The 16,291-nt window shown below is 35.4% G+C and overlaps 1 protein-coding gene across 1 annotated transcript in view; it reads left to right on the top strand.

The window, feature by feature from the left end:
• The first annotated feature begins 2,841 nt into the window (after positions 1 to 2,841).
• Positions 2,842 to 16,291, top strand: part of LOC145669087 (sodium channel protein Nach-like) — a 56,582-nt gene continuing 43,132 nt past the window's right edge. Inside the window, exons 1-3 of the mRNA XM_081737438.1 lie at positions 2,842 to 2,863; positions 5,275 to 5,553; positions 11,867 to 11,932. Coding sequence (XP_081593564.1) covers positions 2,842 to 2,863; positions 5,275 to 5,553; positions 11,867 to 11,932 — 367 coding nt within the window. The remainder of the gene's footprint in view (positions 2,864 to 5,274; positions 5,554 to 11,866; positions 11,933 to 16,291) is intronic.

Raw genomic sequence — 16,291 nt, forward strand, 5'->3', positions numbered from 1 at the left:
AGAATTTTATTTCCACAAAGTAAGAGACATTTAAATAGACCTGAAGAAGAATAATAAAAAGTAAAACCCTTAAAATCTCAAAGAAACAGAGGAAGATTTCCTCGTATAAATCAATGGGCTAAAAAAGAAAAATGGCGGAGTTATTCAAGACACTTAAATATGGAAAGCAGGAATTATTTAGAATAATATAGTGCTTTTTTGAACATTGTAATCACTTCATATATATTTGCTTTTCTGATTTTACGTACTGTATGAAGGCTATCTGTGTTAAAACTCAATGTTATGAAATGCTACAAGTTTTTCTTTTAAAAAAAAATAGTATTACATCTGAAGGTATATTACATATAACTTCTATTGAATGATAAGGTTCATTACATAGGCTAATGTATATAAGTTAATACGATGTGCATTGTATTTTGTTAATACAATTTGTTGTGTTTTTAGTGCTAATATAGACCAGAAAAAATTCATTCTCTCCCTTCATTTATTCTCTTAACACTAGAACTACCAGGAAATTAATTATACAAGAACTACCAAAGGGGTCATTTTGACCCCTTGTGTTTTAGAAGTTTTTTGGGTAAACATTTAGCGTTCCTTTCTCAACCAAGACTTGATTTGACTTGATATAAAAATTAATATGCTTTAGAATCCACACTACCTTTAACCAGGTATCAAACCATGGTCTCCCACGCCCAAAATGTTGGACATTATGTGAATAAATATACACTTTAAATCTGTTTAAAGATAAACTCAGGAACATTTATTATACAAATAGATTACGCAGTTATTTAAAAATATAAGATGCGAGTATATAAATGAGTACAAGTTTCAAGAGTAAATCAAAATTTTGATAATAGTACTGTATTACATTGAAGCATATAGGTATAAATTTCAATGCACTGTTTCCGCTACATGTCCCGATTTGGCACTTCTTCCTTTTCCCGGTAGAAGCTGATGATGCTGCTGGCAAATCTATTAAAACACACTTTTGTCTTACTTTCTCAGAATGTTCCTTTGCCAACTTGAGAAGACAGAACTTTTCCAATTTTCTGTCTACTAATATGCCTATTTGTAATACACTTGTATAAGATATGATAGATTATGGTGGCCAAACCAAGAAGGTTATAAAAGAGCTATACCGGTTATTTTCTTCTAAAGCCTTGACAGAATATTTATTATCCATCTGGTCTACAATGTCTACAAAAATTTTCTGCTGGTTGTAAAACAAAATTTTCAGTTTTCTTATTTTCGTTACAACTCATTATAGGTACGTTAGTGTGAACGGTGCTCAATATCAGTACTCTTTGTGTTTCTTGCATTGATATGTGATGAGTGTGATATCGTTCCCAGTTTTGAGTAGTCTGTGGTATACAAATCTTTACTATGGAAACGTTCGGAAGCTGGAACTTTTCTCCTGTTGTTTCGGATAGTACCAAGCAAATTTATTCCGTTAATTTTTAGTTCCCTTGCTAGATGTAGAGACACAAAAATGTTCTCTCAAGTTACATGCAATCCCGAGTATATGAAGGGTTTCAAAAGATGGAAAACTACATGTTAAGTAAGAGGGATGTTTGTTGACTTCTCTCTATCTTTTCCTAGATATGAAAAACTATTCACCATATATTTGTTCTTCACTTCAACAAGCATCCCAAATTTGTCCCATATTTATCCGGCTTGGTACCCATGAACTGAATAAATCGACCGCTAGATTTCATTGGAAAGAGCCGCTCACCAATAGTGCAATAAGTATGGGGATTGGAGAACCTTCGGGAATTTTCAGTCAGCTGATACCAAATATCAGAAAATAAGCAAAACCTGTGAGTTTTACGTCTTTCGCTGCTCTTAAATTTGAGATAAACCTTATAAATCTCATTATTTCTTTAAACCTGTTTCTGGGTACGATATTCCGAAAGAAGCTGCAGGCCAAGTTTCGAGACCAGAGACACTTTACACTGAACGCTCTTCATCCTCATTGCTCCACGGAAACACAGCATGACAATAATTGCATCAAACTCATCGACAGAGACTGACCAGTTAGGATCATCTAAAACTCGACGGTCCTCAACTTCTGTACACTTTATATTTCGCAGTAGAGTATCGGTTATAATCAGTCTGAATGCACTTGCACAAGCATCATCCATATTACACGTAACGAGTGACGTGGCTTACGATTTGATACGAACTATGTTATGTGTTTGTAATCTTTCACTTGTCTTGTTGTTTACATCCATCCGTCCACACAGTCTGATCCGGAGTTCACTAGGTCTACCAGTAATTTCAATAGAATTCCCTTGCTCAGAGTCTTCACTTGAATCAGAATCAGAATCAGTATTTTTGACTTCTTTGTCATCACTACTGAAAAAATCTTATTTTTCAAGATCTGTAACATCTTCCTTTTCAATCCAGCTGTTACTGTCCTCATCACCAGAAGCACTATCGTCAATATTCTGTAATTGTGCTAGAAACTTCGCTGCTGTAAGTCGTTTACTATCTAAAGACTCCATCATTCTCAAACAGTGAAACACGTTCTTCAAAACAACCATCAATGGTTATTCACAATTGTTTCGGGGACATCAATACTACACCTTGATAAAAAATATAAACAAGAATCAAAAAGGCATTTTTATCCAGGGTAAAATAAATAGGAAGTGAATTTTGTGGTGGACAAACACCGTCTGCGTGGGTTTTCTCGAGGTTCAGCCGTTTCCTCCCACTTTGTTCGTTCTACAATTCAATTCATTTCTGATCATCATCGTCTCCTTTAGTCTAGCCGGCATAACCATGGGACGAAAAACTCAAAGATTCCATTTTCATTTTCCAATTAAATAGGTAGGTGTCAAAATGACCCCCGTGGTGGTTCTAGGTAAAGGGAAATGAAGGTCTTGAAAGTAAAACGTAGACAAATTTACCAGTCTTCACAAAATACTTTCTACAATGCAGTGAGCAGAGTGGGTCGGTACATCAGACTAAGTCGGTGGGCCGCAGTGAATCATGATGGGTTTGGGGTCACAGTGGGTCACATGCTGTTGACCCACGACCCAATGACCCACTCATAAAACTTGACCCACTGACCCACCGATCCACTGACCCACTCCATCTCTGGTGAAAGGACGCACGGAGCTATAAAAGATCCATTATGGTAGACCAAACAAACACATTTTTTAACTTCTTGTTTTGCTCAGTGTCCGTGTTTTTCTGTATTGTTGAAATCGGTTGAATAGTTTAAAAAAATGATATACGTATACCTAGGTATATAATAAATCAAAAATGGCGCTTCCAGTGCCCGAGGACCCATTTTCCGGAAAAAAATGTAGCTTATCATCACTGGCGTTAGACAAGTTTTCCAACAGCGAAAGAATTTTCGAATATGGTTCATTAGTTTATGAAAATTTCTTTTATTGAAACAAAAACAACGCCCCCAATGCCAGGGGCTCATTTTAAGGGATAAAATATAGCGTATCATTACTGTCATTAGGAAGTTTTCCTACAGCGAAACAGTGCCGCTACTATGGATTCGCTGTGTGCCATATACGTATACAGTTTCCGATCTAAACGCTACAAGCGAAAGGTACTCGAATCAAAAATTTATACGTTTTTCACATTTCGTATGTTTTATGGTTAACAGTGCAATTTTTTTAAGTAATTTTCTTTCTTGGTAACTTGGCACATGAGGAGCATTAGGAACAGAATTTAAACTGACGACCGTATAAGTTCACTGTAGAGAAGCAGACTGAAGGATGAAGAGTAGAAAAGGCATGGAAAATGATACGACGACCGTATACAGTCATTATAAAAGGGTGGATGCCACATTAAATGTAATTTTTAAATATAAGGGTTCAACAAGAACAACGGGTTGAATATAGATAGATAGATAGATAGATAGATAGATAGATAGATAGATAGATAGATAGATAGATAGATAGATAGATAGATAGATAGATAAATATACATATAGATACAAATTAATTAATACATAAATACATAGTAACTTCACCTGCCGATCTAAATTTATAAAGGAACTGACTTTTCAAAATATCACTTCCACCTTTTAATACTCTTCAGAAATTACAAAATACAATACAATATCATAAAGTATTTGTATATTACTCTGCGTATATAATATAACAGAAATTAATTTAATTAAAGGTTATTTCTTAACATAAATGAATTTACTTCCATTCTCTCTCTCTCCATACAATTTATTGTTTAGTCCATTCTACACCTGCATACTAACGTATTATTTTAATCCAATGTTTGCCCTAGGGAATCCCTATTAAGCTTTTTATAGTCAAAACTACACTTCAAACAAAGGAATTAACGACCATCTAAAATATATTAGAATAGATTTTTGAACCAATGAGCTGACAGATAACGCCGCCTAATTATACAGGGTGAGGCAAATAAAAGTGACCCGGACAAGCGGCTACGATTGGCAGTGAACATATGCATGGAAGCACGTCACGTGACCTGTACACACATCACTGCTTCATATCTTAGTGCGGGCTGTGTCAGTGTGAGTTGAGAAGTGCACAGGTAAAGATTATACTCACAGTTCAGCAAAGGCTGTTCGTTGTGGAAAGTTGCGTGAAAACAAATTCGTGGACAGAGTGTAGTCAGTTGTTTGCTCTTGAATTTCATTATGTCAAAGTTTCAGCAAAGAGTGCAATGCAACGATTAGTCGGAAAATGGCATTAGGCAGGATCTGTTTTGAACAAGGCATGAAATATTCCAAACACCTGAAATTGTGGACATTTTCATTCATGGGATAATTCAAAATGAATGGTGATCATTTTCAATATCTGCTATAAGCAGGTTAGCGAAATATTTCCCTTCTTTTGAAGTGTTTCTTTGTATCCTGAAACTCTGTTCTCCGGGAAACTTTTATTTGCCCCACCGTCTATAAGTAAAATCTAAGGATGATGTACCTAACTAAGTTCACGAAAGTCAAAAACGTTTAAGAGTTAATTTTCACGAACATGTTTCAGACCAACAACCTAAATAATAACACCATAAAAGTGAAATGTATAAAAAAGTCTTGAAGATATTTATGAAACATTTGTAAAAGTACTAATTCAAGAAACTTAAAACACAAAACTTAAAACACGCACTAGATTATTGCTCTAATTATAGTCTATGAACAGAATGAACCAAGCTCTACTTAGCATCTTCCATTGTGTTCTATTAAATAGAACCTTATTCTTCCCTAAACTGCATAATCAATATTTGTATTACTTACCGTTGCTTTTTTCTTTTCCTAGATTGTTGTATTTCCAGGTATAGGATTACCTTGGAACTCAATTACGGCAGTAAAAAGAGCTGCTGCACCCATTTCTATTAGAGTAGAAAACCATATTGTACATTACGAAGATATTGTTGAGGACAGAGTAAAAGCTTCAGTTCCGATTAGTTTGAGGAAATGTAGATTTGCAGATGAGACAGAGGGATTGTGGGCTTTTAGGTATTACATTCGGCCTGCCTGCACATTCCAATGCTATGCCGAGAAGGAAGTTGATTTATGTAATTGTACGGAAGTGAAACCAGGATTTTTCCCAGGTACAAATTAAATATATTAATTTATGTAGGTCACTCTCTTTCTTTGTCGATAACACACTGCAATTTATTAAACGTCTAGTATTATTCATTCTAAAACTACTTTGGAATATATCTGTAACATATTTTTAATCAATATTTTATAATTTGTAATTACAAACGTTTCATACTTTTTCCTCTTATATTGTTGATGTTTGTTCACATATCCGTTCCAAATGCTATTTCTATAGCAATTTTTTTCTTTACTGCTGTCAGAGCTAACTGATTAGAAAACTTTGTTAAAATTATCCCTATAGTATGGAACTTTTTGTAAATAATCCTTTAAAATTCCACTTTACAAAAGATCAAGATTTATATCCAAAATATAAAACATATATTTGCAAGTTTGCTGTAATATGAGAAGAAATGTTTGAACATTTGAATCATATTTGTATTCTTAATGAATATGCATACATTTATAATTTTTAAACAATGATCCGGTTATAATTTACCTTAATATATCACGTTTCTTGCAATGCATAGGTGACAAAGCTATTCACAACATTTAATTTACTACATGTTTTGAGAAACATATCTGCATATCTGCTGTGTAGGAAATTTCGGTAAGAAGCCAGTAAATCAAGGTGATTTGAACTTTTATGCTAGGAACAAAAGAATTGTTTCCGATACTACACTTGTTGGTGACTTTTAAATGAAAATTTGATCACTTGTTTAATGATCTAGTCACATTCCAGGTGCAAACAACTTATCTAGCAATGTATTATATGCCAAACAACTAAACATATGATTGGTCCATAAGTCTTAGTACAGTGGATTATTTTGGAAAGAAACATGATTAAAGCAAATCTGAGTAGCAGAGGGCGGACTTCGGAAAAGGAGCTACCGATTGATCCACGCGTGCTGAATGGCGGCCATGTTGATGACCGCCATCTTGGATTCAGGTTAAATTTTCAAATTGGAAGGTAGGCATGAGACACATCACTTAACACTGTTTGCTTAAGGGAAATCCACTCCCGTAAGCAGAAATGCGTTATCATGTCTCGCTCCAAGGTTAGACGCCCCATAGTTGACTATTTTATGTTTCCTTGGAGGGAGAGCGACATGGAACTAACGCTGCAAACAAAGACGTGACGCCCCAAATTTGACAGGTTTTGTTTTCATTGCAGGTAGAGCGAGATGGCACTGACAAAGTAGGAAAAAATTGAGATCATTCTAATGTCTGGGGAAAGAAGCAATCGTGTGATTGTCTAGGACATCAACGCGGCCATCCCGAAAGACCTGCAATAAGCCACAACACCGTTAGCTACCTCATTAGGAAATTAAGTGTAACTGGTAGTGTTGCCGACAGACCACGGTCAGATCCCCCAGGAACCGCGACAGATAAGGTTACATCCACAATGGTGCTTGAAGCGAGCGTGAAAAGTCTGAAGCGGAGCACAAAACAACTATCAGCGATAACAGGCGTACCACGTGTTTCCGTGATGAGGATACTCCATACGAACAAGTGACATTCCTTCAAGCTGCAGCTTATCCACAAACTTTCAGACGATGATCCAGACTGTCGCATGGAATACGCCAATTGGGCTTTGTTGCAATATGACCGAGACTCGTATTTCCCAACCAGCGTTCTCTTCACAGACGAGGCAAACTTTTATTTGGATGGGGAAGTGAATCGACAGAACATGCGATATTGTTCGGGTACAAACCCACATGTGACCAATTCCTGCTAGAGGGTTACCCCTGCTCATATTATGGTGGGTGTGGCGTATGGAACACGCCGATCATAGGACCCTTATTCATTCCTGGTACCATAAATGGTGTCCGACATCTGGGCATGTTACAGGAGTTAGTGTTTCCCTTGCTTCTCCGCCCGGATGCCACCTTGATGGGATATTTTCAGCAAGATAGTGCCCCACCGCACTATGCACTACCTGTGCGGGAATGCTTGGATCTGCATTTTCTTGGTTGTTGTATCGGTCGTCGAGGCCCTGTGGAGTGGCCAACCCGGTTGCCGGGCCTCACTCCCTTCAATTTTTATGGGAAATCTTAAAGCACCCGGTGTATCAGGAAAAGATTAGGGATGTTGCACATCTATAGGGACGTATTCAGGACGCCTGTTATAGCATATCTTTCGCTGTGTTGTTACGTGTTCACGAGGACTGGATTAAGAGACTCCGGTTGTGTGTTGCAATGGACGGGCAACATGTGAAGCACATCCTGTGGGTGAGATTTTGGGGCGTCTTACCTTTGGAACGGGACAGCATAACTCATTTCTGGTTGCGATGCTTCATTCCCCTAAGCACTTTCAAACCTGAACGACCAAATGGAAAAACATGAAAAATTAAAATAAATAAGAAGAAAACCAGTGGAGAGATATTTGAAGGCGTTAAGACGTTCTCCTATTTAGGAAATCTAATATCCTCCGATGGAAGAAGTGAACAAGACGCAAGTTCCAGAATTGCGCAGGCTAGGCAAGCATTCAATAGAAAAAGGGGACTACTATCCTCAAGAAATGTGTCGTTGGACGTTCGTGAACGATTTATTAAGACACTGGTATGGAGCGTGGCGCTTTACGGATGAGAGACGTGGACATTCAGGAAAGCTGAAATATCCTAGCTGGAAGCATTTGAAATGTGGTGTTGGCGCAGAATGCTGCGCATATCATGGACCGAAAGGAAAAGGAATGAGGATGTACTAAGAGAGGCTAACGAAGGACGACAGATCATGAAGATAATTGAAAAAAGAAGAAACAACATGCTTGCCCATCTTATTCGGCACTCCGATTGGATCGCCGTGCTGATAGAAGGAAAGGCAGAAGGGAAACCAAGAATAAGAAAACCAAGGATAGAATATCTAGACGCAGTTACGAAGATGAGACATTATCAAGTTATAAAACAGCGCTCCCAAAGGAGAGAAAAGTTTTAAACTTTCCATTTTGCCCACCAACCTATGGTTGAAGAGAACAAGTAGAAGATAAGAAAAGGGAATTGTGTTGAAACATAATATTTCACTTAAATAATCACATTATCGCGAAGAAATATTTTCATTTCTTGCAGTTCAACTTGTGGATAATAGACTAGTTAGTAATGTTTTCGGTTTTTATATAAACTATATCCAGTGTGTTGTCGTCGGCAAAGTTCTAAACTGTAGATCTTAAAGTAATAAGTTTCTGAAGAAAATAGTCTATTTATTATCATTATTATTATTATTATTATTATTATTATTATTATTATTATTATTATTATTATTATTATTATTATTATTATTATTATTATTATTATTATTACTAGAACGACAAAAGAAGGAAAAAAATCACATAATTGACGCTATTGATAATAACAGAAGAGATACCCTTTATGTCACATGCTTTTTAGTTTTACACATGAACGTAATAATATTATGACTTTTATGGATTTACATATACAACTATTATTTTACGACAAGAAATGGAGTAGAAATCTTTCTTAGCTGGTAACAGCAATCAATTTCGTTTCACAATTCTTCTAGTTTGGTTTAGTTAATTTTGAGTTTAACGTCCTTTTCAGCACAAATGCTATATGAGACGTCACCTACTGATTAACGTGTAATCGGAACCAATAAGCTCCTGCCGGGAATCGAACCCAGGTCTTCTTTTAGATACGAAGGTGATATGACACCTTGAATGGAGTCGTTCTTCTGACTAGAGTTTTAAGTTCGATCACTATTTGTAATTTCTGTCATTTCTTTAATGCTTTATCAACGTTCTATGTAGTATTAGAGCTACGAATAACTTATAGGCGAAATGACGAGTAAAATTTGAAGACCGAGTTAGTTTTGTAAATTCACAAAAAGGACGCTAAACTTCACATTTTAAGTTTACCTTAACCTTCTTACGTATCTCGTGTCCATTTTGACCCAAAGCGATTTTTCAACTTGATTATCTCGGACACTATGTGAGCTGTGATCATCATACTTCGTGACTTTTATTTATTTTACCAAATGTGTGTTTTGTAAAAATTTCGATTCAAAACTCCATCCTGTTACGTCACAGTAGAAAAACTAACACAAAGTTCCTCGGCTCCATTTAGACCCATTAGTTCAATGAATATTTAAGTGATTAAAAAATCATTATTGAATGGATTTCTGATGATAATACCTCCACTAAACAATCCTAAAATTATTATTATTATTATTATTATTATTATTATTATTAATATTATTATTATTATTATTATTATTGCACTGTCCGAGAATAATTTAGTTTCTTCCAGTATATTGTACTGGCAAAATTGTTTAATTTTTTTCAGCTCCCTTGTACTGGTAACATTGTTTAGGTTCTTTTTGGATTAGTTTTTATTCGTAGTATTGTTTGTTTCCTCGTTGTGCAGTAATTACAGTCTATTTTGGTGTCTAAAATGACTGCTTTGACACTAGAAGAATTCAAAACTTTCTTACTTTTTCTGACGATGAAGAAATGACATCTGAAACGGAGGATCAATTATTAGTGCAGGATTCTTTGTCTTCGTCTTCCCTGTCTGATGAACATTCTTTGGAAAGGTCTGATTGAAAACTACATCAAGACTTCCCTCGTGGCTAAGCGATTAGCGTACGCGCCTTTGTCGTGGGACACCCGGGTTCGATTCCTGGTGGGAGCTCATGTAGTTCGGATTCCACGCTAATCAGTAGGTCCACGTCTCATATAGCCTCGCTGTTGAAAGGGACGCTAAACTAAAACTCAACTCAAAACTACATCAAACAAACAAAAATGTGCTAAGAACAAGTGCAGCCCAAGAAATCCTACGATCGCTCCGTTGAGAGACACAGAAGTGTGTTCATCCAACGACGAGTAGCTCTGATGTTGCGAGGTATATGCCACATGCGAAAGAGAGCAGACAACAAAACTACGATCAAATACAGTGTGTGAAACAAATTTATCTGTAAGAGACATTTCAATCAGATTTGTGAGCAATGTCAAAAACAGTAAAATGGGTGTTCACATGTTTCAAGTAGCATAAAAGAAAACTATCATTTACGTGGATTTTGTTCTCAGGGGTTTTCGATAAAAGTTAACAGGAATGCATGACCTAACCTAATCACAAAGTAACGTAAATAAAACCTGCTTGTAGCAGAACATTGTAAGTCAAAACATATTTATATATATATATATATATATATATATATATATATATATATATATATATATATATATATATATATATATATATATATATATATATGTGTGTGTGTGTGTGTGTGTGATGTTTTAGTGTTCTAGATGCAAGGGCATCTCTGGCATGTTAAATTTCGGTGAATAATAAAACAATTGTACACAAACAATTATTTCTAAATATTTGAGGACGACAGGAACATATATATTTAAAAATATAGGGAGCCGAGAACATCACCCTCACCAGTGACGTTTGTCTAGAGTAGATTTAACCCATCTTTTGTTACATTTGACACAAACCAGTCACAAGACTATTGCATGTATAAATGTAGTGTAAACTACAAATTGAAACATAAAAAAGTGAATGGGTCCAGTTTGACCCAGAGGAACTTATGTGTATGCAAAAATCGAGGGACGTACAAGGGTTAAGAACCTTTTAATCTTGAATCATGAGATTCCATTGTTGTACCTCTCGCTAGTCACATCTTCCTTTTTCTCTCTTTCCATCGGTGTTATCAGAAACAATGAAATACTTGTGTCCATATTTATAATTAAAAGACTACATATCGAATTTCAACTTAGACAAACCTACATATTCGGTACTTTCCGATTAATCAAAAGGAAATTTCGCCGTTTTACGAATGTTAATCGTCTGAAGCAGATTTTTTGAAAACGCTGAATCAGGAGTATTTTATTTATTTTTAATCATGTGTTCATGTTCAGATTTATCCCTATAATTTCGGTAACCCAGGAAATACATTATTCTTGGGATGAATTTTGAACCCCACCTTACTCTCTTAGAATGGATATTTCCTTATCCCTTACTATCGTGATGTGAGAATTCTGTTTCCAAATTTCTCGTTTCTACCTACCGTAGTATGGCCTGGGCGATGATAAGTCACCCACTTCTACTACCTTTTATAATAGTATAGAAGTACAGATTAAAGTACGAAACTGTGCTAGCCAGTGTTTAAGATTTTGTTCTTTAGCATTAGGAATTTTATTTAATTTCGTAAGTTTTACTTATGTAGGCTCTTAACTACTGGCCTATGTTAAACAACAGGATATTAATGTTTAAATACTTTATCACAAAATAGTTATATGTACATTTTAAATATTAACCTACAAACCAATTTATGGTAAAAATGGTTTGTTGTTTTCTAATTTTAGGTCCTTCTCAAAGGCTGAACACCAGATGCAATTTAGAGGGATTACAATGTATCAAGAAAATGGCAAGTATGTATTATTATCGAAACAATAACCTTTCCATTTTCCTGATTAGTGATGTAAGTAGTGTTTCAACCATCAGATTCAAAACATTATTTTCAACATGTTATACTTCAAATGTATACTAAGCTTACTGTATCAGTGGCATTAAAAATATTCGTCAGTCTGTCTGCAAATTTCAAAGGAAAATCGGTAAGACAGAGATATAAATATTTATATGTACATATACATGGACTCATTGGCTCAAAAATAGTTTGATTCTTTTCTCGATTTTCTAGTCAAATCGGACTGTTAGAAACCAACCCTTTTTTGTTTTACCGTTGAACTACATAGAGTCAAACTGGTAAGAGATACCGGGAAATGTTATAACCAATTAGGGTTAGATATGAAAATTTAGTCCCTGGATTGGCCTCAGATCGTAATCACTAACAACAGCTATTATTTGGTACAAGATTGTGCTTCTATCAGCTGCAATTGAAAATTAGTTGAGTCATTCAAGTTGGGATTTCAAACATATGTTTACCGTGAAAAACATAAATTGATCCTAAAAACAACAAAGTGAGTCCAAAGGATCCCGTCGATTACATTTTTGTGTTTAGATTGTTTTGTATTTCGCCAGCCTTAATGGTTTTTGTGCCAACTATATTTTACTTTTCTGCTTCTTTCGCCTGATTTTGAAGGTTAGATCTGTTTTTGATTTTCATACAAGGCTGTACTAGCAAAATAGTAACATTAAAACCCAGGGTGGGTCCATTGGGCCCTTATACATTAATCGAGGATTATCATTGTGAATATCACTATCTAGGCAACACTGGATTTACACAGAGTTGTCAACTCTGGCTGCTATCGGAGTTGGAAACAATGAGATCGTCACCCATAGATCGTTTCCCGCTGCTTTTCTTTTTGTATTACATTTCACTCCAATGGCAATGCAGCTGTTGACAAAATTTAATTTCTTGTTGCACAATGGCGAGAAATTGCATTCGTTCAGAAGAAATTCCTGAATTGTTAGACGAAGTTACTGACGCGGACATTGACTTTGTAGATTTTATGGCAGAAGACGAGAGCTATGTTCCTAAGGATAGTGAAAGCAATCCCGTAAGTGTGACTTCAGCAGAGAGTAGTAGTTTTGAATCGGATGATGCTGGAAATAATATATCAGAAACGAGTGATGTTTATTGAACTAAAATTGTAGAATGGAAGAAAACTTCTTCTAATTCTAGTAGAACAAAAAGTTTTAATATTGTGAAATCAAAATTGAACAAAGTTGTGTTACCTCCGTCAAAGTAAGTAAAGAATCAAGAAGATAGTTGCCAATTGCTTTTTTTTGGGACAGACATCATCCAAGGAAATGTTCAGCACACAAACGAGGAGGCTATTAGAGTACTGGGTGATAAGTCAACTGTATGGAAACCATGTGACTCACAAGAAATCCTTCCTTTCATAGGTTTCCTGCTAAAAGCAGGATCATTGAAATGGAATAACTTTGATGTAAGTATTCTTTTGAATTCAAAACTTGGACCTCCACTCTTTCGAGCAACAATGAGTAGAAATAAATTTCAATTATTTTAAAGGTTTCTGCGATTTGATGACAAAAATAGTAAGAGTGGGAGAAGGAAGAAAGATAAATTGGCACCAGTAGTGTAAAAATGATCGATCTGGGCCACAAGAGATCATATTAGAACATACTAGAAAAATCAGTTCCTGCCTATCGGAAGTACTCGATAGTCTGCTGTCGCACTATACGCCATGACTCACGAACCATCTAACCATGGGAAATCGAACATCCTGAAAACTCGTACTCTTTTACGATTCTAATTTAGGGGTGTACTCGTTCTCTTTTATGAGTATTTTCGGGGTGTATTCGTTCCCTTATGACCACATTTTTCAACCCCTATTTTAACACAGAAGAAATTACACAAGACTATGTAACAGAATAAGTAATAAAAGAGTTTGACTTATTTTCCACCCCTTTTAACATAAGGCTATGAGCACATAGCAGAGTTAATAAAAGAGTATGGCATATTTTTCCACCTATTTTAATATAGCAAAAATTACATAAGACTACGTAACATAGCAGAAGGGTCACTATTCAATTTTGTACCAAGCAGAAAAAGTGAACAAGGAATACATTTGAGTGGCTCATTTACTTTTGTATTAACGAGAAAAATCAAAGAAACGCCATTTTAACTAGCTCTGAATTTCTATACCCTTTTGGGCTATTCAAATAAACGAAAACATGAATTTGGATGGAGTGTTTATTTTTGTACTATTGAGTAAGAAAGCAAAGATATGCCATTTTAACTAGATGGGAATTTTATATCATCTTGTATTATTTAAACAAACGAAATGATAAATTTGAGTGACATATTCAATTTTGTACCAACGAGAAATGTCATTTTAAGTGGATCTGGCTTTATGTACTTTTTGTGCTAACCTAAAAAAAGGCGAAGGAGGTCCATATTAACTAGCTGAGAATTTTATATCTTCTTGTACCATTTAAATAAATGAAGAAATATATTTTAGTGATCTATTCAATTATGTACCAGCAAGAAATGCCAATTTTAACTAGCTCAGAATTTCTAGACCATATTGTACTATTTAAACAAACGAACGGGAAATTTGAGTGACCTATTCAATTTTGTACCAACGAGAAATGTCGTTTTAACTAGCTGAGTATTTTATATCATTTTGTACTATTCAAATAAAGAAAGGAATATATTTGAGTGGTCTATTCAATTTTGAACCAATGAGAAATGCCATTTTTAACTAGCTCAGAATTTCTTGACCATTTTGTACTATTTAATCAAACGAAGGGATAAATTTGAGTGACCTATTTATTGAATTTTATACCACCGAGAAATGCCATTTTAACTAGCTGAGTAATTTATCTCACCATGGAAAATCGCACACCCTGAAAACTCGTACTCTTTTACGACCCTATTTTAGAAGTGTATTCGTTCTCTTTTATGAGTACTTTCGGGGTGTATTCGTTCCCTTATGACCACATATTTCAACCTCTATTTTAACACAGCAGAAATTACATAAGACTATGTAACATAGCATAGGTAATAAAAGAGTATGTCATATATTCACCCCTATTTTAACATAGGAAAAATTACATAAGACAATGAACGCATAATCCAATCAGAAATTACGCAGAGACTACGAACATCTATTTTCGCAACTCCCTATTTTAACCACTATTAAACATAGCACTTATTACATAAAACTACGAACTTATATTACAACTTCTGTTTAATACAGCAGAGAATATGAACCAATAGCAAGAGTGCACTTGTTCCCTTCTATCAACCCCTATGTAACATAGCAGAAATTACACAAGCAATCATCTAGTACTACATATACCAAAACTACTGACCACTCAGGTCAAAGGTCAGATACGTTAATAGCTTCTATACGGATATCGTATTGATATGATGTTTCCACATTTGGTAATATATCATCAACTACTACATGTCTACTGACCATCGAGGTCAAAGATCAAATATTTAAACCGAAATAACTTTTAAACGGAGCCACACATTGAGGTGCTGTTTCCACATTTATTAATAAATCATCAACTACTACATGTTCCAAAAGTACGGATCATCCAGGTCAAACATCAAATATTTAAATCCAAATAACTCGTAAACGGAGCCACATATTGAGGTGCTGTTTCCACATTTAGTAATACCTCATCAACTACTGCATGTCGCAAATGTACTTACCATCGAATCAATAGTAAAATATTTAAATCCGAATAAGTCATCAACGGAGCCACATATTGATTTGCTGTTTCCAGAATCAGCAATAAGTCGTCAGCTAGTGCAAGACGCAAAAGTACTGACCATCGAAATCAAAGGTCTAATATTTAAGACAGAATAACTCGTAATGGGAATCACATATTGAGGTGCTGTTTCCATATTTAGTAATGGGTCATCAAGTACTACATTCCCCAAAGGTATTTAACTTCGAGGTCAAAGGTCAAATATTTAAACCGGAATAATTTGTAAACGAAGCCAGCTATTGAGGTACAGTTTCCACATTTAGTAAGATGTCATCAACTATTGCAACAACGACGCTTTAACTTAAATTGTTGCACTATGAAAATATTGCCACACTTCCTTTCCTATTTTCATATTTGTCTCACCGTTTCCGATTTATAGGGGTGACCATCGACTTTTCAATTAAGTTTTTGTTTACATTTCCACCCGTCGCCATTTTGCACAGGGTTGTCGTTGAGGGTCGAGACTTGCTGCATTTTGTTTCTTTTTACAACAGATTTCAAACGATGTGCCACTTAACCCACCTTGCCATTTTAAATTTTGAGTTGGACCCCGTTTGGGACCCTGCCAGGACCCTGGG

This window comes from Thermobia domestica, chromosome 13 (assembly GCF_964235325.1).
Source record: "Thermobia domestica chromosome 13, izTheDome1.hap1.1, whole genome shotgun sequence".
Classification (NCBI taxonomy): Eukaryota; Metazoa; Arthropoda; class Insecta; order Zygentoma; family Lepismatidae; genus Thermobia; species Thermobia domestica.